The 23,745-nt window shown below is 40.4% G+C and overlaps 1 protein-coding gene and 1 non-coding gene across 11 annotated transcripts in view; one reads left to right on the forward strand and one right to left on the reverse strand.

Moving 5' to 3' along the window:
* Window positions 1–23,745, reverse strand: part of Atrx (ATRX chromatin remodeler) — a 137,527-nt gene that overhangs the window by 97,297 nt on the left and 16,485 nt on the right. For 5 of the 10 annotated variants that reach the window (XM_052171708.1, XM_052171703.1, XM_052171702.1 and 2 more), the window contains exons 2-3: window positions 9,726–9,838; window positions 1,716–1,771 (exon numbers count right to left, since the gene is read on the reverse strand). In XM_052171708.1, the coding sequence (XP_052027668.1) occupies window positions 1,716–1,771; window positions 9,726–9,838 (169 nt within the window). Of the gene's footprint in view, window positions 1–1,715; window positions 1,772–9,725; window positions 9,839–17,179; window positions 17,365–23,745 lie in introns of all 10 variants that reach the window. The other 5 variants (XM_052171706.1, XM_052171704.1, XM_052171707.1 and 2 more) reach the window with 2 other exon arrangements.
* Window positions 22,267–22,371, forward strand: LOC127675876 (U6 spliceosomal RNA). The gene has a single exon (XR_007975562.1). It is a non-coding gene; the product is annotated as a U6 spliceosomal RNA (small nuclear RNA).

Raw genomic sequence — 23,745 nt, forward strand, 5'->3', positions numbered from 1 at the left:
CCCCATCCCCACCATACCCATAAAACCCCTAATTCTCACCATGATTCAGTTTCCTTGACTGAAGATTAAATTTTTCTCTTTTGGGGGGGAATGAAGGGAGGAATAGCAATTTAAACCAAGACACCCAGAGTGTGTTCTTCTACTAAGATTTGTTTGTTCTATAAATATCACATATTTCCTAATACAGTTGATATGCTATGATCCCAGCATAGTATCAATCCAGCAAATCAAATTTCCAGTGCTAATAGGGGAATGGCCCCAAGGCCCCACTTTTAGCATGTGTTCTAACACCGAACTACACCCTAGCTCTTCCGTTTTCTTTTTACTGACGTTGAGTTTTGTGTTATATTGAGACAGGATCTCAGTATGTATCTCCAGCTGGCCTGGAATTTGCTATGAAGAGCAGGCTGTCCTTGAACTCAAGAGACTTGCTTGCCTCTGGCTCCTGAGTAGCAGGGCTGCTACCATGGCTGATACTTCTGGGGTTTTGTTTTTGTTGTTTATGGTGCTGGGATGTATGTGGCTACAAAAGCACTCCATCACAGAGCTTATTCTCACTCTGTCAGTGAGCTACTTCTCTTGAAATGATTACAATTACGAGCTAAGAATGTGAGAAAGAATACAACGTTTACCATGATCATGAACATTCAACAAACCCAAAAGAAAGGAGCAGAACTAGTGAGGTTTATGAGAGACAGGAGGTTTTTAAGGATTTTAAAAGGTACTATTCTTCTCTGATAAATGGCACAAAATAGTTTCTCTTAAAATGGAAGTCTGCGGGCTGGTGAGATGGCTTAGCAGTTAGGACCGTTTGTTCTTCCCCAGGTCCTGAGTTCAGGACCAGCAACCACATGATGGCTCACAACCATCCATAATGAATAAAAAAACCACTCACTCACCAGAGTGAGTGGGGCCAGAGCGAGCAGGGAGAGCAAGCGACCAGATTGAGCAAGCGGGAGTCCAGAGAGAGGGGAGACCAGAGTGAGCAGGAGTCTGGAGAGAGGGGGCACCAGAGAGAACAGGGACCAGAGCGAGCGGGGACCAGAGAGAGCAGGGACCAGAGCGAGCAGGGACCAAAGCGAGCAGGAGTCTGGAGAAAGGGGGGAACGAAGAAAGGGGGGGCCAGAGAGAGCAGGGGGTTGGGGGGTGGGGGTTAGAGGGGTTGGGGGTGGGGGTAAGAGCAAAAGGGAAAAAGGAAAGTGGGGGGAAATGTTGGTCTGCGTGAAAGATAAAAGACCTCAGCGCATGTTATTAGGATAATGCTCAGAAACTCTGAATATTGTGCTTTGGAAAATCTTAAATCTTAAAATCAGCAGGACATGGTGGCAATACCCATAGTCCCAGCACAGACCAGTCAGGATACAGAGGCAGGTGAATCTCTGAGAGTTCCAGGACAGCCAGAGATAGTAAGCCTGCCTATGAAAAAGGAAATAAAAATCTCAAACTTCTAAAGCCCTTTCCACAATGGGTACCAAAAAATGAGAAAATGGTTAATAATCTTATTAACTGGCAAGCCTTTTCTGACCTCAAGTAAACTGCTAAAGTGAACTGCATGATAAAATGGGTACCTCCAACAAATTAAACAACAAACGAACTGAAGTTTCATAACAATAAGTGCATAATACTAGCCTTAAATGCTCAGACATTGGAAGCACTAAAGACAAATACTCTGTTAATAATTAATCATGTTTAAAATGCTTCAAAATTTTACTTACTTCTTCCTTGTTGTTTTCCATCATATCAGAATTAAGTCCAGAACCACTGATTTTATCTGAAAAATAAAGGAATAAAGAATATTCATCAACTCTTCAATATATTAAATACCAAAAGTGGCAAATGTGTCCCATGCCTGTAATTCAAGTACTCAAGAGGCACAGGGCAGGCTGACAAGCACAGATGAGGCCAACCTGGCCTGCACAGCAGGTCCAAGGTCAGCAAAGATTACAGAGGAAAGGTTACTGTTGAAGGAAGGAAGGAAGGAAGGAAGGAAGGAAGGAAGGAAGGAAGGAAGGAAGGAAGGAAGGGAGGGAGGGAGGCAGGCAAAATATGAATGCCTACCTACAGTCTCCCAAGCCCATTTTGAAGCTAGGAAACCAGAGATATTGGTAATACTAAAAGTTTTTTTTTTTATTTTTTTGGTTATCCAAGACAGTGTTTCTTTCTCTGTGTAGCTCTGGCTATCATGGAACTCGCTATGTAGACCAAGATGGTCTTGAACTCACAGACATTCACCTGCCTCTAACTTCGCATATAAAATGGCTATTAACATCTCATTCTATTACATCTCATTATAAAATGTTAGCAACAGAAGCTGGAGAGATGGTTTAGCTGGCAAGAACATTCACTGCTCTTGTAGAAGAACGCAGGTAACTACCACCACCCACAAGGCAGCTCGCAAGCATCCACAGCTACAGTTGTAGGTGAGCAGACGCTCATGGGCACTGACTGAGCAGACAAGTGGTACAAATCCATGTAAGGTAAAATATTCATACACATATATTAAAACTAAACTACTGGACACACAAGAGTAAAGTAAAACAAAAGCAAACAGAAGAATAGAAATTAATGAAACGGGGAATGGAAAAATATAAAGAAACCAAAAATTAATTGTTCAAAGAAAATGGAATAAACCGCTGGAGAAACAGGAGAAAGGAGGATTTCCATGGGTTCAAAGTCGGCTGCTTTGCATAGTAAGACGGTCTTGAGTAGTAGATTTCAAAGATCGATAAAAATACGAGAAAAGGATTATTAGGACTAATAACTAACTTCAATAAGTTCGGAGAATACAAATTCCACCCAGAAATGTCAAGTGAATTCCTAAACATTTCAAAATAGAAGCTTTTGAATAGACATGTAGACTAAGCAGCAGATGTCATGCTTGGGAGACTAAAACTGGAGGATCAAGTACTAGCCTGGCAACACAGCCGCATGCCCCACGTTACCATCTCCATGGGAAGGGGTGGGAATGGCTCAGCAGTCAAGCACATCTGATGCTTTGAGAGGACCTGAGTTTGATTCCCAGCACCAACATAGTGGGTTCACAACCATCTCTATCTCCAGTTCCAGGACATTTGATACTATCTTCTGGCCTCCCTGGGTACCTACCAGGCATGCAAGTAGTTCATATACATGCAAGCAAAACACCCACATTTAAAAATGAATTAAATTTAATAAATAAAAAGCTGAGTGGTGGTGACCTACACCTTTACTCCTAGCACTCAGGGGACAGGTAATTGGATCTCTAAGTTTGAGGCCAGCTTGGTCCTGGTCTACAGAGTGAGTTCCAGGACAGTGAGGACTACACAGAAAAACACTGTCTTAAAAAACAAATAAGCAGAGAGACGGCTCAATAGTTAAAAGTACTGACTGCTCTTCCATAGGTCCTGAGTTCAACTTCCAGCAACCACAGGGTAGCTCACAACCATCTGTAATGAGATCTGATGCCCTCTGCTGCTGCATCAGAAGAGTGACAGTATACGCATATACAAAGCAAATAAGTCTTTAAAAACAAACAAAAATTTTAAAGAACTTAAAAGTAAAACCATCAATATATCTAGGTAAAAATATAACAAGAATGTGTACTAATAATATTCTTATACAGAAAAGGACAAGGTTAAAAAATGTCTCCAGCTGTCCTATTAATTAAACATTCTTATTCTTTAATTTTTTAAAGGGAACACCTGTGCAGTCATCTTCTCGCCGCAATCAGGCATGGAAGCACACATCTGTAATTCCAGCACATGGAAAATCCTGAAAAGAAATGCTGTGTGGCTGAATGACTAATTCAGCTGAAATCAAAAGCAAACTCTATACAAAGGGGACAGCAGAGATTTGTCCTTTCAGTCCCCGCCCCAGTACTTAGACTAGGATCCACTTAGGCAATTCATTCAGAAGAGTATGTGGATAGGGCCTTTTTTTTCTGCTTAAGGATTTTCATTTTTGCAAATTTTGAACACCCACTTCATAACTCTCTTCAAGGTAAGATTTCCTAGCTCACTTTATTTACAACTGCTGCCCTTCCATTGTTACAGCTATATCTATATCTACCCTATCTATGCTGCCCACAATACATATAGTATTTGATATTTCTGGGCAATAATGATTAGTCCAACAAAAGTCTCACACCACCACTAGAAGAAACAGACTTTTTTTGTTTGTTTGGTTGGTTTTTTGGGTTTTCGAGACAGGGTTTCTCTGTGCAACCCTGGCTGTCCTGGAACTCACTCTGTAGAACAGGCTGGCCTTGAACTCAGAAATCTGCCTGCCTCTGTCTCTCAGAGTGCTGGGATTATAGGCGTGCGCCGCCATGCCCAGCTTAGAAGCAGACTCTTAATGTGCCCAACTCAAGCAATTAGTGAACACAGGACCATGGCAATAAACTTCATACAAAAATCAAGAAAATAGCTGGGGACTATAGAGTCTGTAAGTTGAGACCCTATCTCAAAAATATGTCAATTAAATGAATAAAGAGTTGAACATGGTAGTTCATGCCTATAATGCCAGCATTTAGAAAACTGAAAGAAGATTGCTTACCAGTTCAAAAGCAGCCTGGGCTAGGAGAGAACTTGGCACACACACACACACACACACACACACACAAAAAAAAATCCAGAGTGCTAGTGGACTCCTTTAATCCCAGCAGTCAGGAGGTAGAGGCAGGCAGATCTCTGAGTTCAAGGCCAGCCTGGTTTACATAGTGAATTCCAGGATTGCAAGTGTAGCCGCCAGCAGCTACATGTAAACTGGGTTACCTGTTGAGAGAATTTTGGGGTCATAGGGAAGAGTGGCGAAAAGAACGTACGGCCAAGTCAATGTTTACTGATCAAAGCCGTAAACTTTAATGGCGCCGGACCTTTTAACAGTTTGGGAAAACCCTCCCCCCAGACTCTAGGCTGAGTTCAGGTGGAAGTTGTCTAGCTTCTCTTAGAGGTCTTCGTCTTGACTGCTCCGGACAGCTGGGTGGGTCACTTGCTTAATTCAAGAATTCCTATACCTAGAAGAACAATGAACTTAACCTTTACTACGTGCGCTCCACCCTAGGTGGAGCAAGATCCTGGCTAACTGAGAGAAGTTAACCTTGACCAAAGTCAAACTCTGACCAAGTACAAGACTGCCCCAATATGGCTCTGTACAAGCAAGGACTATCTAGAGAAGCCCAATCTTAAAATAAAACAGGATGGATAATTTCAAACAAATAGAAAGTCCACTTACAAGTCTTTCTTTTCTGTGATTAGCAACTATAATGTAACTATGAGTACAAAGAAGTCTAGGCAAATGACTATAAACATTAAAGATAAAGGGAGCCCAATGGCCTTCTATTAGCGAAACCCAGCTGTAAATACAAAAGACTGGAGAGACATGTGATATCAAATTAGAAATGCTGGCAGGCAGTGGTGGCGCACACCTTTAATGCCAGCACTTGGGAGACAGAGGCAGGTGATCTCTGAGCCTGGTCTAGAGTGAGTTCTAGGAGAAACCCTGTCTTGGAAAACCAAAAAAAAAAAAAAAAAAAAAAAAAAAAATCCAACAAGTGCTGATGTCAACTCAAAAAAAAATTAACACACACATATTAGCTTTCCCTATAAAAGGAAGCGAGGTGACAATGTGCATATCACAATGAGCACATACACTGATAAGTATTGTAAGTCTTGAACATCTTGTGGAGACAGAAAACAAGCAAACACAATCATCCATCCAGATAGCATGAAATTGGTACAATTTAAATGTCAAAAGAAAAAAAACAGGAGGGCTGGAAGGGAGCACTGACTGCTCTTCCAGAGGTCCTGAGTTCAATTCCCAGCAACCACATAGTGGTTCACAACCATCTATAATGGGAACTGGTACCCTCGTCTGGCCTGCAGTACAGAACACCATACATAATAAATAATTTTTAATTAAAATTTAAAAAAGGAAAAAAGATTCGTAAGGTAACTAACTCAGTGGGCAGAGGTGCTTACTGCCAAGTCTAACAACCTAAATCCAATCTCTGGGGTCCCAAAGAGGGGAAGAAGAAAACTGGCTCCTATAAATTGTTCTCTGACCTCCACATGTGTGCTCTGGCAAACATGTATGTGTATATTCATACACATATGAAAACTAAATAAATGTAATAAAAATTTAAATGAATGATAGTAACAATATTCATCGGAAATATACTAAATTGGGATATACTAATAAATGCATAAAGGATAAATCATAAAGCCCTACCTTAGTAATATTTCAACCAATAAAGATAGCAATAGATTATCAGGAAGTGAAGAGACTTTGTGATAGGCAATCTTTCTAGGAATGGCCAACAAGATTCCATAACCTCTGTTAATTTTAAAAACAAAATCCCAAGGTTCAATTTACAAAATGAAGACTCAGGATCCAGGATGCTCTTGAGCACACGAGCAGAGAAAGCACCCGGTTGACCCTCCTACGCCACCAACAATCCCCTCCACTCTGTCTGAAATACCCTTCAACTCAAAGATTCTCTCTTTCCTGGGTTCATGCTCACTGTCAGCTGCTCACCTCTTGACCAATCAGTGTTCGCTCTTATTTACAGAAAGCTCTTGAGTTAAAGATGGCTTGGGATGAGTGACATCACAACAAGGTCTTTCCAGTTCACAATCTTGGGGTTCACAATGTGATCAAATATCCTGCAACAAACCTCAGTTTCCCAATCTGTGACAACTAACACAATTGTTTTTGTAAATTGGTAAAGTTAACCTTAAAAATTAAAGGTAGTGCACACACCTTTAATTCCAGAACTCAGGAAGCAGAGGCAGGCAGATTTCTATGAGTTCAAGGCTAATCTAGTCTACATAGCAAGTTCAAGGAGAGCCAGAACTACACAAAGAACAGCTTTCCCCCCCCCCCAAAAATAAATATATAAGTCGGGCAGTGGTGGCACACTCCTTTAATCCCAGCACTCTGGGAGGCAGAGACAGGCGGATTTCTGAATTCGAGGCCAGCCTGGTCTACAGCGTGAGTTCCATTCAGGACAGCCAGGGCTACACAGAGAAACCCTGTCTCGAAAAAACAAACAAAAAAAATGATAAATAGAGATTATCAGAGAGAAGTGAGGAGTGGAGCTTGAGACCTTAGAACAAGAAATTTTCAGATTAGTTAAGTATAGTAGCACATATCCTGAGTTCTCAGCCAGCCTGCTCTACATAGCAGGTGCCAAGCCAACTAGGGTTACCTAGCAAGAGCCTGTCTTTTAAAAGTCCACCTGTTAGCAAAGACCAAGAAAAGCAACAAGCAAAGATTCAAGGTATGTGAGAAACACCATGTGCTGGCCTTGCCAAACCGGGCTACATGAGAAGAAATGCAAACATGGGAAAGGAATTTAGGGGGAAAATCCTGGCCAACAGGAAATGAAGACAGAGGGGTCTCATTTTTATGACCACAAAGATCTGAATTCTGCCAAAACTTTAAAGAAGTTTGGAAACACGGTCTTGAACAGAGCTAGCAGAAAAGAAAGATGTGCTGCCGACACACCGACAGCAGTGTGATACCAGAGGACAGACAGTTCAGAAGAATTGTGACGTGATATATATGGATTGCCTGAGGCACTAACATAATAATTTGTAATAGAAAATACTTTAAGTTAAAATTTAATGACAAGAAGAATCGGCCGGGTGGTGGTGGCGCACGCCTGTTATCCCAGCACTCTGGGAGGCAGAGGCAGGTGGATTTCTGAGTTCTAGGCCAGCCTGATCTAGAGAGTGAGTTCCAGGACAGCCAGGGCTACACAGAGAAACCCTGTCTCGGAAAAAAAACCAAATCCAAAAAACAAAAAACCAAAAAAACCAAAAAAAGAATTTCAAAATCTTTCTGATCTCATTATTAGTTAAAAAAAGAATAAATCCTAACTTCATAGTAATCAACAAAGTACAAATATAATAACATAACCAAATAACCTAATAGCATCATCAATAAACAGACAAATGAAACCATGTCCCTTGTGGTAAAATTCACAGAAACATATTCTCTTGGTTAAATTTATCTATCCAGCTACCTATTATTTATTTATTATTTGTCTGTTTATTTATTTACTTATTTATTTATTTATTTAGTAAATGTGCCGCAAGCCATGGACATCTGGGAAGAACTATAGTATCACTGCTGTTCCTTTAGAAGTAATACCATTTTTCTTCTGGAAAGATTACAAATTTTTCTCTTAGATTACCCCTCTCTAAAACAGTTTGACTACTAGATGATGGTCCATGCCTCTAGTCTCAAAACCAAAGGCTAGGGAAAAGTTCCACCCTAGTTTACAAGGCAAGTTCCAAGCCACTCAGGGTTACACAGTGAGACCCTGTCTCAAAAAAAAAAAAAAAAAAAAAAACCCAATAAGGACTAGCACCTCTAGTTTTCCTTTTTTTAAAAGTGTGTGTGTGCGGTGGGGTAGAGTGCATGGTGGGTACATGTGCCATGGAACGCATGTGCATGAAAGTCAGAGGGGAACTCTGGAACCGGGTCTCTCTGATTTTAGTGAGTTCCAGGGATCGGCTTACCAGGTCTTCACAGTCACAGTAATCTGGCTGGCCCTAGTGTTGGTTTTCTGTTTCTATGAATCCTATTGCAACCTCTTGAATCTGTGGCTTGATAGTCTAAACTTGTAGAAAATGCCTAGTCAGTGAGTTGATACTCTTTAACATAAGGCTGAATTTTTCACTATGATGCTACTTTTTATTTTTTACATTGTATATGTGCATATACATACACAAACATTGATGTTGTGTTTGCTATATGTAGTAACCAATAACTAAAGGACAGAGGATATTTTTAAAGGAGTTTACTATTATAATCTCAGCATTCAAGAGGCTTAGGCAGGATAATCAACCTGTGATTTTTTTTAGACATCCTTTCTAAAAAATGTCTCTTAAATGAAGAAGGAAAACAAAAAAAATGCCAATGTGTTTTATGAAAATATATATACCAAATCATTTAAATGTTTTTTTTTATCTGGTTTGGTTTTGTTGTTTTAAAAACAATTTTGACGGGCAGCCAGGCTAGACTAAAACTTACTGGATAATCCTTCTTGGCCTTGAACTGCTAGCTAGCCTGCTTATGGACTTAGCGCCAGAGCTTTCCGTTTGGGACAGCATGTCCAAGTTCATCAAGTGATATCATTAAGCATCATGACAATTTAAATTCTAATACACAAGAAGTCACTGGAATAAAATATTTCTATACTTGGTTAGATAGAGTTATAGAACATGTGTCCAGCATACTTAATGGCCTGAGCTCCACCACCAGAAACCTACACTGCTCATAGCTCTCCTAATTTGTATCTATTTATCACCTCCTCCACGAGAAACTTCCATTATATATCAAACATTATTAAGTGTTTCACTCTTTAAGCATCCATTCGTTTACAACTTTCTATTTTTCCTTTCTGAAATTAAAATCTTACAGCAGATAATATGTGGGGGGCCTGGACAGATGGCTCATCCATTAAGAATGGTTGCTGCTCTCGCAGAGGACCCAGATTCGGTTCCCAGCACCCTCATCAAGTGGCTCACAACCACCTCTAACTCCTGTTCCAGGGAATCTCCAAGTACATTATGGAAGAATCCAGGCCTCAGGCCTCATAGACAACAGCACACATATGGTGCACATAAACTCAGGTAGCCTCACACACATCACACACTGAAATAAAAATAAATCTTTAAAATAAATGAATAGAAATAAATAAAATAGGACTACATACGGCACAGTCAGCTTCAAATTACCTGTGCTTTGGTTCATGACAAGTCGTGGAGAAGAACACGTTTCCTCAGATTCTTCTGATGAATGTGCTAAGAAGTCATGAAGCTTCTGCACCAATGTATTCAACTTGCTTTCACTATCAAAACAAAATTTTAACAATGTCCTTACAGTAAATACAAGTCTCTAACAAACAGTGAACTCTATCTTGCTGTCTTATTAATCTTGAGGATATACATGCTCAAAGTCAAAAATTAAAGGCAGTGAATTTTATTTTGCTGAGTATATGAATATATAAATATCACAATCTACCCATATGTTCAGAGACAGGCTCAAAATATCACTTAAGAAAAATGGTGACACCATTCACTAAGCATTTCCAAGGTATTTACATCTTTCAATGTGCTAAATATGGCATGTCTAAATATAAGCTACATTTAAAATAATTTAACACAAAGTAAATCTTATATGGGAATGGACACAGGCATCGAAAATATTTACCTTGCACGCACAAGGCCCCAAGTTGAATTTCTAGCATTTCTCATTCCACCACCCAAAAACCTTATCACCTAGTTTGGAGAAAGAGGCAGGCAGATCTCTGAGATGGAGACCAATCTAGTCTAAATAAACTTCAAGCCACAGAAGCATACAAACCGACAAGTGACATGACATAAGGGGGGGGGGGCTGCCTCAAACTAACTCTAACTTTTTTTGTAATTTACTGTTGTCAGTTGACTGGCTATAAAGCTGTTTTTGATGAGATGTTCCTGAACTGAACTCACCAAATAAAACTCTTAAAAAAGCTTCATGTGTTCTTTCCCCTGCAACTTGGGAAAACTCAGCTCCTTCGATTGTGTTAGCATGGCCTTCCTAGTGTGCAGTGTCATCGAAAGGTATTAAGAGCATAATTTTAAATAAACATGACACTTTCTGCAGGACTAAAAACTAATCTGGCATTTAAGCAATGTAAAATTGTCCAATAAATGATGGAATGTTCTATTACAGTAATATAGTTTACTATCAAAGCATGCTTTATGAGACGTTTTTGTTTGGTTTTCAAGGCAGGGTTTTTCTCTGTGTAGCCCTAACTGTCCTGGAACTCATTATATAAACAAGGCTGACCTCAAACTCAGAGAGTCACCTTCCTATACCTCTCAGGTGTTGGGATTAAAAGTATACACCATCAAACCCAGCTCTATATGACTTCAGCATTTGCTTACTTTTCTTTGGGGGCTTTCCTAAAGCAACTTTTCATGTTCTGTGTTCCTTTTAATTAGGAATCAAGAAGTATCAGATTGACCCTGCATGGAGGTGCATGGGGACACAGGGGCAAGTAGATCTCTGATTTAGAGGCCAGCCTGGTCTACAAAGCAAGTTCCAGGACATACACAGAGAAACCCTTTCTCAGTGGCAAAAGGGGGAAATGTTAAGAGGACGACGTAGTAGTAGCAGTAGTAGATCAAATGGGAAGCACTTGACAAGTCTAGGCTGGGGGGGGCATGAAATATAATACCTCTCATCACTTACTTTAGCAGTCATGTCTCTGTTTATGACAACAGCAAGTTTCTTTATTCACTTTTAATTTGTTACTGTGTGTTAAGTTCTTTTCTCCATAAAAACTCACCGACGCTCCCTGACTTTGGAGTTCTGGTAATTGTTCTACCATGTCACAGAAGACTCATGTTGTCAGAAAACAAGCATTGCTCTTGGTCAATCAAAGTGCGTGTGTAGCTGAAGAGATGGCTCAGTGGTCAAAAGCACTGGCTGCTCTTCCAGAGAACCTGGGTAGGTAATCAGTACCAGTGTCCTATGGCTCACAATCATCTGTAACTAAGTCCAGCTTCAGGGGTTCTGATCCTGCCTCTGGCACTGGTACCCACAGGTACCTGCATGCACATGTGAACACACACACACACACACACACAGACACCATAAATAAAATAAAATCGGGTCTTTTAAAAGCACATTTAATTTCCTGTACTTTTAATTTCCAATTAAGTACAATTAATTTCCAATTAATTAATTGGAAGAATTGATGCTGACGTCTAAGCATCAGTACTTTTCCTTGCAGACTTTTGCTCTTCTAAGAATGTATCCCTTTGCTTAGTAATTGTTCATAGAGATGACCACTGATGATCACAGATTGTAGACCCCTAAAAGTCTTGTCTTGTTATGTTCTGGCCAGGTATGCTAAAGCATGCATTTAGTCCCAGCACTTGAGTCAGAAGCAAGGGTATCTTTGAGTTCAAGGCCAGTCTGATCTACAGTGTAAGTTCCAGGGCAGTCAGGAATACTTGGGAACACCATCTCAAAAAAAAGACTAAATAAAATGAAAGAAAATTATGATCTACACAACACCATATTATATAACAAACCATATTTTTAAAATCAAAAATGTCAGATAAAGAGACTCAGCAGGCCAACTGCCCAACCTGATGACCTCAGTTCAATTATCAGACCCATCACATTCTTCTCTTCCTGGGACACAGCTCTTCCCCTGGCAGCTACTCCACTGGCACAAGGGCACCAAGCTATTCTCATCTCTTCCGTGGAATTTGCTGGGAATTAAGAATATTTGCTGCTTTTGCAGAAAACCTGGGTTCACTTCACAACATCCAAATTGAGTAGCTCAGAACAATCTGTAACCCAAATCCAGAAGGTCCAATGTCCTCTTTTGCCCTCCCTGGGCACCTGCACACACATGCACATACCCCCACAGAGATCCATAAATTAATAAAGATTTTTTTAAAAGCTTCAGATTCTGGAGCACTTCAAACATTGAAAGAATAGTGTTCAACTTGAATGAACTACAAGGCCAATCAAAACAAGCAAACTACAAATTATTGATAAAGTATAATTAGTTCTTAGATTTTAAAAATACATACATACACTATAAAATACCTGAACTTGTGACCAGGGAGTGCCATCTAAATGAGTTCACACAGATTGTGAGCCAGGTGTGATCGGTCATAATTGGCATCCTAGCACGCAAGGGGTCAAAACAGGTGAAAAAACAGTGATGCACACAACCTCTGGGCTACACAGTGAGTTCCAGGCCAAAATGGACAACAAACTGAGATCCTGGCTCAAATCAGAAGGCAAACAAGATGGCTCAGTGAGTCAAGGTGCTTGCCACACAAACCTGGGGACCTACGGGCCAATCCCTGGAATCTACAGAAAAAGGAGGAGAAAGAAACCAACTCACAGTTGAGTCGTCCTCTGGCCTCTACATGTGCATGCTGTGGCATGCACATCTACATGGTAAGAACTACGAAGAACTGAAAAGCATGAGGGGAGGGAGACAACAAGTAGCATTTCTCCTGTTTATGATATAACAAACACATTCCTTTTATTGCCCGAAAACTTTTTATTTCCTTCTTTAACTCACCTACTTTTCTTATAACTTCATGGGTAAGTCAAAAACTAAGATAAAAACCTGAAAGCATCACTGACCATATTTCCCCAAAATTTTCATGCTGATCTGCTATTCATGGAATATAGAGCAGAAGGGGAGCAGGGGTGTCAATCAGTACAATAGCACAAGACTGTGATATGTCAGGGTCTGAGGCCAATCTGAGTTATAACGAAACCCTGTCTCAAACCAACCCCCCCACACACACAAAAAAAATGTGAATCTGAGTAGTTCAGAATTATCAGGTCTAGATAAAAACTGATTTCATTTGACTACCCCCATAAACCTCACAATCAGTTTTTCACCAATCCAATAGATCCATGCCTTGCTTTATTTAAAAATTCAGTGCTCACTGGAGCTGGAACAACTGATCTTGCTTGTCAACTTTATTACTGGATTGAGAAGCGCCTAGATTAGCAAAGCACGTGGCTGGGTATGTGTGAAGGTGACTGCAGAGAGGGGATTAACTAAACATTGACTCAGAATGTGCAGAGGCCATCCCAGACAGTGTGGACCTAAATACAATAAAAAGGACTTTTTAAAAATGAGTGTTCCAGCCGGGCAGTGGTGGCGCACGCCTGTAATCCCAGCACTCTGGGAGGCAGAGGCAGGTGGATTTCTGAGTTTGAGGCTAGCCTGGTCTACAGAGTGAGTTCCAGGACAGCCAGGGCTAATCAGGTCTCAGACAGAGAAACCCTGTCTCGAAAAACCAAAAAAAAAAAAAAAATGTCCCTTTGGGGGCTGGAGAGATGGCTCAGTGATTAAGCGCACTGCTTGCTCTTCCAGAGGTCCTGAGCTCAATTCCCAGCAGCCACAAAATAGCTCACTACCAAATGAAATGGGATCTGATACCCTAAGGACAGTATACTCACATACATTAAAAAAAGACAAAAAAAAAAATTCCCTATTGAGGTATCATCATTAAAATATTTTCATGGCTGTCAGATACTAACTGTATAAGTCTAGAAAATAAAGCATGAATGTATGGCAATTTTTAGTTATTTAGATTTATTACAGGTAGTGCCCAAGGAGGTCAAAAAGAAGGCACTGATTCCCTGGAACTGTTGTCATGGATAGTGTTATAGATGGGTGCTGCTGGAAAGTCAATTGTATCCTCTCCAGAGCAGGGGATAAGTACTCTTAACTGCTAAGCCTCTTCTCCAGCGCACACACACACTCATCTGTAGATTTTGTTAATGCTTTGATGTTTGCTACCAAATAAGGCAGAAGCCTATGCAGGTTTTTTCTGTGCCACTGAATACTAATCACTGGAAAATCAGCTGCTGGCAAGGCAGTAGCAGCACTTGCTTTTCAAATCTCAGCACTCAGGAGGCAGAGGCAGGCCTTCTGTGAGTTCCATGACAGTCTGGTCTACAAAGTGAAGCCCAGGACAGCCAGGACTACACTGAGAAACCCTGTCTCAAAAGACTAAAGAAAAAAAAGAAAAGGAAAACAGGAGGGAGGGGAGAGGGGGAAAGCAGGTAAGGTGTAATATTTGAAATGTAAATAAATTTTTAAAAAAAAGGAAGGTAGGAAGTAAAGAAGAGATGCTAGAGAATGTTCTTCACAAACCCTTGCCAGATTTTATATACAATGACAGAAAACTAAGGCTCAGAGGCCCTTATTTACAAAATGCAGTAAGAGAATTATAGTTTCTATTTTTAATTATTCAGTGAAAAAAAGCAGTCTGTGCAACTCCAATCAAATCCAATCCTATACTGCATCTTTTGGAGAAACTTAAAACAGTCACTAATAAAAGTTAATGAAAAATAGGGCTGGGGGTGAAGCTCATTAGTAGAGCCCCCACCTAATGTGTGCAAGACCCTGGGAATCAAACACTAACCCCACAAAAAAAATGTCTTCTTAAAGAGTGAAAAAGCAGTTATCCTAACATAATCCTTAAGACTCTGAATACAAGCTGGGTGGTGGTGGTGGTGGTGGTGCACGTGCACGCCTGTAATCCCAGCACTCTGGGAAGCAAAGGCTGGTGGATCTCTGAGTTCAAAGCCAGCCTGGTCTACAGAGTGACTTCCAGGACAGCCAGGGCTAAACAGAGAAACCTCAAAAAAAACAGAAAGAAAGAAAGAACTCTGAATACCAAAGTTCTTAAAAGGATTTAAAAAACACATAGCTAGTTAATAGAGCACAGTGCTTTCAAAGTGTCTGTGGTTTTTGCTTTAAGGGACTTTTTTTTTGTTATATATTGTGATGTTTGGGACAGAGTCCTGTACCCCAGGCTGGTCTCAAACTCAATTATGCAGGTGAAAAACAACCAAGAACCTCTGACCCTACTGTCCCCACCACCTGAACTGTAGGACTAGCACTGAGTACTGCCATGCCTACTTTATCTCCAGATTTTTTTTTACTTTTTTTTAAAGAATTATTTATTGTATGTATATGAATATATTGTAACTGTCCTCTAACACACCAGAAGAAGGTGTCAGATCTCATTACAGATGGCTGTGAGCCACCATGTGGTTGCTGGGAATTGAACTCAGGACCTTCAGAAGAGCAGTCAGTGCTAACCACTGAGTCATCTCTCCAACCTCCCCAGCCCGCCCCCATCTCCAGATATTTTTAAGATTTTATGTATATAAGTGCTATATCTGCATGTACACCTGCATGCCACAAGAGGGTATCAGTCACATTAAAGATAGTATGAACCACTATATTACATCACTCTATACTTGGTTACTGCTGGTAATTGAACTCAGGACCTCTGGAAGAGCAGTTCTTAACTGCTGAGCCATCTCTCCAGCCCAATAAGTGAGAATTTAAACAAGACATTAGTAAAAACAATAAAGAACAAAGATTAAAAAAATTAGAGATGAGGGCTGGAGAGATGGCTCAGCAGTTAAGAGCACTAGCTGCTCTTCCAGAGGTCCTGAGTTCAAATCCCAACAACCACATGCTGGCTCACAACCATCTGTAATGGGATCTGATGCCCTCTTCTGGTGTGTCTGAAGACAGCTGCAGTGTACTCATATAAATAAAAAAGAGGAATAAAAAATCTCACTGATTTTATTTTTTTCAAATTTATGTATTTCTATTATACACACAGACACAAAGACACACACACACAAACACACACAGACACAGACACACACACACAGACACACACACACATACTTTTTTTGTCAGAAGTGTGCATGCCTGAGGTCCAAAGAAGCCAGAAGAAGTGCTGGATACCCTGAGAGTGGAGTTTTAGATAGCTGTACGCAGCCATGTGGATGCTTAGAACCAAACTTGAGTCCTCAACAAGCACAGCGAATGTTCTTCAACTCTGAGCCAGCTCTCCAGATTAACTAGATTATCTAAGTCTCTAGTTTTATTTTCCACAGCAAGGCTACTGTACCTACTACACTATTCACTAAGTATAATAGTAACAAGACAGGGTGCTAACAATTAAAAGAATCCTCTCAATTCTTGCACTGAGGATGAAACTCATCCTGGGTTCAATCCTCAGCACCACAGAAAGAATAAATTAGAACCTATAGGTGTTTTACCTGCATGTAAGGTATGTGCTGCCTGGTGTGGAAGAGGCCAGAGGGGACCAATGGGTTCTCGGAGACTAGGTTATATATATGCTGCCACAGGGGTGCTTTGTATGTCTTGACTTTATTTTGACCTGGAGATTGAACTAAAGGCCTTATGCAACACATTAAACATGATCTTTAGAACACTCAACCCTTTATAATAATAAATAATTATTATTTATAATTTATAATAATTTATAATAATGAAAGTACAAGTTTCGTTACGAGTTTATAAAATGAAAATAAAAAGATTATCTTTTTGTTCTATTATTATCTATTGCTCTATACGAAATGTTCTTTTATTTTTTTGGCGCTCTTATTTGTTTGAAATACTTGTGGAACACTTGAATCCTTAGTCTTTTGTGAGGAGCAGGTTCTAATTCATTCTTATAGGGAGAGTGGGGAGGAAAACTAAACAAACTGAGGATTGTTAGCTTATCTTAGATCCATTAGATCTCAGGTCCAGGGCAGAACAACACACACATACCACAAAAACCCTAGAGACAAGCAAATACAAGGAGCCATTGTTTACCTGAAACAGAGTACTTAAAATAGCTTCTGACAAGCTGCTGGAAGCCAAGGACGGATTGAGTGAAGAGTTAAAACCCCTGTAGCAGCAGCTGGCGACAGCTGGAGAGATGGTTCAGCGGTTAAGAGCACTGGTTGCTCTTCCAGAAGACCCGGGTTCGATTCCTAGCACTCAATGGCCGCTCACAACTGTAAGTCATAGAAAAAATGAATTTTTTTTCTAGGAACTAACTGTTTTTTATGAATATTTGAAGAATGAACCTCATAACTTGAACAGGAATGAGGGAAAGTATATCAAAATATATCAACATATCAAACATTAAAATATGCCCAAAGCATTATCTACCTTCTTAGAGGAAAAGCAATATAAAATATCCCGACTTTTCTTGCTTTCCTCATTTACACAAGTGGAAATGAAGCTCAGGAAATATTTCCCAAGGTCAAAACAAGAAACTTGGGATGGAGAGGGCCACTTAGGGGTTAAGAACACTGGCTATTCTTCAAGAGGACCCTAATTTAGTTCCTAGCAAGTACATGGCAAACTCACAACAGTCTCTTCTAACACTTGTGTGGCAGATGAGGCTGAGTTTGATCAACAGTGGTACCAAAAAACAAAACCTGCATACTAAACTCCAGAAGGTTACCTTGGTTTGTTACTAGATACAGCATGCCTAGCTTTCAACCAAAGACAAGGCAGGCTGGCATCATGCTACAGGGCAAAAAAACAAAACAAAACAAACAAAAAAAAAATTCGAAATTATCAGATTGAGGATGTAAAGTAACTATGGCCAGCATAAATAGTGTATTGAAAAAGCTGCCAAGTATAAACAGCATGAACAAGAATTTCTGGCCTGGCAGCAGTGGCACACGCCTTTAATCCCAGAAGAAGCAGGCAAATCTCTGAATTTAAAGCCAGCCTGGTCTACAGAACAGCAGTCAGCAAAAGACAGAGAAACACTGTCTTGGGGGGATGGGGGGATACACTGGTGCTATCTTTGTAAAGGCTGACTGATTAGGTCCGTGCGTCAGAGGTTAGAATGTTGCAACTCCAGAGTCTTGTTGCAATGTATCTTTACCTATGGAGACTGGAGATATGGCTTAGTGGTTAAGAGCACTAGCTGCTCTTCCAAAGGACCCAGGTTCAATTCCCAGCATCCATAAGGCAGCCTACAACTGTCTGTAACTCCAGTGATTGGGAATCTGGTACCCTTGCATTTGAGTATAAAACTCTTATACACATAAAAGTAAATCTTTTATATCCCCTTGTCTTTATAAATCTTTATATATTCCCTGTCTACCTCTGTGTGGGACCTAACACTCTGTAACTAATCAACAAAACCCTATGCCCCACCAATCAAAGAACTTACAATGTAACCGGGCAGTGGTGGCGCACACCTTTAATCCCAGCACTTGGGAGACTGAGGCAGGACAATAGAAATTCCAGGCCAGCCTGGTCTACAAAGTGAGTTCCAGGACAGCCAGGGCTACACAGAGAAACCCCGTCTCAAAAAATACCAAAAACAAAAAACAAACAAAAAAAAAAGGAAAAAGAAAAAACCTTACAATGCTAATTATAAATGTAATCTCCAAACTCTAAAGCAAGCAATAACAAAAAAAAAAAAAATTGTAAGGGCCAGTGAGAAGCATCATTTGGTAAAGGTGATGGCCACCACGCCTAATGACCCAAATTCTATTTCCAGGACCCATGTGATATTAGGAGAGAACTAACGTCCACAAGCTGTTCTGTGACCGTCACACATAGTAAAGGACACGAGTATGCATACTCACGCATAAATAAATAAATGTAATTTATGTTTAAAAGAGGTTCCTTAAAGTTAAAAGAACCACAGGGGTTGGGGGGAGAAGAAACATTAATGTGGCAGTAAAAATGGCCACCTATCCCAAGAACGCCTGGCTAAGGAGGTACTACTACTAGTAGTGGTGTTGCTCATTAGCCAGGACCTCATTGTGATCTAAATAGGCCATCAATAATTGACCAGGCCACACATGAAGGCACACCCAGTGCCCTTCAGAAATGATGGAATATGCCTGATATATCCAGTAACCTCTTGAATCTCTAATGCTCCAATGTGGTACAGCTAGACAAAAAACTATCACTAAGAGGATGAAGCCCATAAACATACCAGAAAAAAGTTATCAAAGGAACAATAGACTAGAGGCTACCAAAAGCCTTGCCTTGGATGGGGGCGTGCACTCAGAAATTATTCCTTACTACATACTAAGATTGTTTCAAATGTTTCAATTTTCAAAAATTTTTCAAAAAAAAATAGCCAATAAAAAATGCTTAAGCAGGGTGATAGTGATACAAATTTGACCAACACTTGGGAGGCAGAAGCATGTGAATCTGAGTTTGAGGCCGGCCTATTCTACAGAGGCTGGTGGGTCTGCAGAGGTCCAGGTCAGCTAGGGCTACACAGAAAAACCCTGTCTCCAAGAAAAACCAAAACAAAACAAGAAATGCTTAAAATGAACGAGATGTGGAGGCACATTTCATTAATCCTAGGACTTGGGAAACTGAGACAAATAGATCTCTAAAAATTTGAGGCTAGCCTAGTCTACATAGTGAGCTCCTGGCCAAAGGCAACATAGTCTCAAAAAAGAAAATGACTAAAATAAAATGGGGCATGGTGGTATACACCTGTAATTGCAACTTAGGAGAAGGAGGTAGGAGGATCAGAAGCTTAAGGTCATCTACATTACCAAGTTCCAGGTCAGCTGTGCTACATGAGGCCTATATCTCAAAAAGAGAGAGAGGAAAAATAGAAAAAAGAAAAAAATGAAAATTAAAAAAAAAAGGTTAAGATGGCCAACTGTGGTAGTCACACCTGTAATCTCAGCACTGGAGAGTAAGGAGGACTGTTGCAGGTTCAAAGTCAACCTGGTCTATATAACAAGTTCCAAGACTAATCACTGGAACTCTCCAAAAAAGTGTAATGCTTAAAATGGTAAAATTTGTTCTGTGTATTGTACAATTAACAAAAAAAAGTAGCAAATATAAAAGCTACAACAAGTGTGAGTGGGAAACTCTCAAATATAACCAAAGGAGTATGAACATACATGTGCCCCAAAAGAATCATGGAGACATGAGAACTAAAAACACTGTTCCTAGACACTAGTGCCAGCGGAAACAATTTTTACCCAAGAATGCATATGAAAATGTCTGGAGACTGTTTAAAGTAGTAAGTTTCAAGAGTTTATTTTTTTAATTTACTGATGTTAAGTATTCATTATTACTGTATAGATGTGTGTATAATGCATGTGTAGAGGTCAGAGGTTGGTTGGTTTGTTGGTTGGCTTGTTGGTTGGTTGGTTGGTTGGTTGGTTGATTGGATTTTCAAGATAGGGTGTCTCTGCATAGCTCGACTGGCATGCAACTCCATAGACTAGGCTAGTCTGGAATTCAGAAATCCATCCACCTGCCTCTACCTCCCAAGTGCTAGGACTAAAGGAATGAGGCATATCTGCCCAGTTGAGAAAAGCAAACTATAATTCAAAGATAAATTTTCTACTGACTTGAAATAGGTTAACAATAAGAAATTGTTCAATAATGTGATTTATACAGACCTGGCCATATGTTGATGTTTTATTGTTTTCTATCATGATTTTTTTAGCCCCTTAATTTCTTTCAACTTATTTTCCTATCTCTGCCCTGTTATTGTTTTATACCATTTCTTCAAGAGAGAAAAAGTTTAAAATTTTTACTTCTTGGGGCTAGAAAGATTAACTCAGTACTTAAAAAGCATTGGCTGCTGTTACAGAGGACCCAGATTTGGTTCCCAGCTCATAACTGTCTGTAACTCCTATTTCAGGGGATCCAATTCCATCTTCTAGCCTCCATGGGTACCAGGCACACATGTAGTACATAGACATGTAGGCAAAACACCTAATACAGATATCTTTAAATAAATAACTTACATTTACACACATACACACACCACTTACTCAAGGCCAGCAAGATAGTTCATAGGCATAATATTTTTACAATCTACTTTTAATAAGAATTCAATCTCTCCTCTAGCTCAGCAGAGGGAGAAGAAAAGAAAAGTTATTTGGATATGGGGAAAGTGGACTTGTTCAGCAATAATTCTTTGGGGGTGAGCTCAATCTTCTTGGGTAGCAGTTAGTTCAGTTCTGTAGCAAACACCAAATTCAATTCAGCAGCTGCAGACCAGTGCTCGAGGCAGGCAAACACCAAGCATGAACCAGCAGCTACAATCCAGTCCTTTATTTCAGCAAGCAGATACCAGGCAGGTGTAGTTCAATCCTGAAGAAACAGCCAGGCTTGCCAACTGGCCTGAGGGAAGACAGCTGAAGAGGCGAACTGCCACAGGAACCACAGTTCTTCAGTGAGTTTCTCTTAATAGAGATGCATCACAATTTGAACTCAACAAAGCAATATGTAAGCAATGCATGCCTGTCTTTAGCAAAGAATAGCAAGAAGGGCTTGGCATGGTGGTGCATGCCTGTAATCCCAGCACTCTGGGAGGCAGAGGCAGGCAGATTTCTGAGTTCGAGGCCAGCCTGGTCTACATACAGAGTGAGTTCCAGGACAGCCAGGGCTACACAGAGAAACCCTGGCTCAAAACAAACAAACAAAAAAAAACCAGCAAGAAGGAGCAGAGCAAACCAAGGTTCAGTGCTCCTCTCCCACTGTCTGTGGGTCATATTTATACTCATTCAAACGTCCTTTCACATGTCAGCTATATCCAATCATCTTCACCTGTGTCTGCTTCAGGAAGTCTTTCATGTGTTTGCTTTAGCAAGACATCATTTCACCTGTGTTCCCCAGCAAAACATCATTTGACATACTTTCCAAAGAACTAGAACTTTCCACTCAATAACTAAGGACACTTGCCACCATGCCTGACTCTCCCCAAGAATAACACTGAAAGGAAAAAACAAACTCCTACAAGTTGTCCTCTGACCTTCACATGCACACCAAAGATCTCTCTCTCTCTCTCTCTCTCTCTCTCTCTCTCTCTCTCTCTCACACACACACACACACACACAAACACACACACACATACATTCACACTCACACACAGAACTGTAAAAAAAAACTTTATTTCAGTGCTCTCTTTGGCAGCCTACATACTGAAATTGGAATGATGCAAGGAAAATTACCATGGCCCTAGCAAAAATGAATCACAAATTCATGAAACACTCAACATTTTTTTTAAAAAAAAGATAGCAGGTAAAGGTGCTTGATATCCCAAGCCATGTTCCAAATAGAAGGAGATACACCTCCACAAGTTGACCTCCATACAGTTACTGTGGCATATACATATCCATACACAGAAAAAATAAGTATCTGTTGAAATTTTGATGTTTTAAAATAAAAATCCCAGCACTTGGGAGGCAGAAACAAAAGGACAGCTGAAAATTCAAAACAAGCTCCAGAACAACTAAAGTTACAATGAGAACCTGTCTCCAAAAAATGAGGCTGGGGACAGGACTCTCTTGGCACACACTTGCCTAGTAGCATATACCAAGCCCTAGGTTCCTCCCCTAGCACTGCATAAACAAGGAGTGGAAGTACATAACTGTAATAATCTCAACACAAGGACGAAAAGGAGGAGGAAGAAGGAGGAAGAGGAAGGTCATGAGAACCTGAGTACTGAGCCACACAATACCACCTGTTACATGCAATTCTACCGCAACTGCTCAGTCTCTTGAAGGGGCTGTAACATACAGGCCTGGGAAGGCCTGAACTCAATAAGCAGAGGCAGGGTAGAAGCCCTACCATATCCTAGGGTCCCCAGTTTAACTCAGCACCACAACAACGGAAAGGTAGGAAGCTAGATGAGATGACTCATCTGTTAAGAGTACTTGATGCAGGCTGGAGAGATGATGACTCAATGATTAGGAACAGTTGCTGCTCTTCTTTCGAGAGGACCTGCGTTTAGTCCCTAGCATCCATATCAAGTGCTTCACAACAACCTGGAATTCCAGTTCTAGGGAACCCAATACCCTCTTCTAGACTGTACAAATGGGAACACATGTAGCACACACAATATACCCATCCATTGAAGAATAAATCTTAGAAAACAAGAGAGTACTTGCTGCTCTTACAGAGAACCAGAGTTAGAATCCCAGCACACACATCATGCAGCTCACAAACGCCTGTAACTTCAGCTCCATTCTCTTCTGGCCACTGCAGGCATCGATCGACCACCTATCCATGCACATACACACCCACATGCATATAAAAATAAATCAAAACAGGAGGAGGGAGAAAGAGAAAAGTTCTCTATACTGGCAGGTTAGCCCATGGAAAGCACACAGGAAGCCCTGCCCAAGGCTCAGTGCCCAGGGCATGCACACAAGACACTAACCCTAAACTCTTGGTCTTCCAGCCTCTATCACTGAAGAACTTGGGTTACAGGCATGTCCCACCAGCCTCAGCTAAAACACTCATTTTAATTTAAATGTATTTTTTCTATAAATGGATGTTAAAATAGCTTTTCAATAACACCAAAACCATTTTCCAGGCAGAGGGCTAGATTAGTAACCAAAATATGTATTAGTACAGGTTTTATATTATTGTAT

Source organism: Apodemus sylvaticus, chromosome X, assembly GCF_947179515.1.
Source record: "Apodemus sylvaticus chromosome X, mApoSyl1.1, whole genome shotgun sequence".
NCBI lineage: Eukaryota > Metazoa > Chordata > Mammalia > Rodentia > Muridae > Apodemus > Apodemus sylvaticus.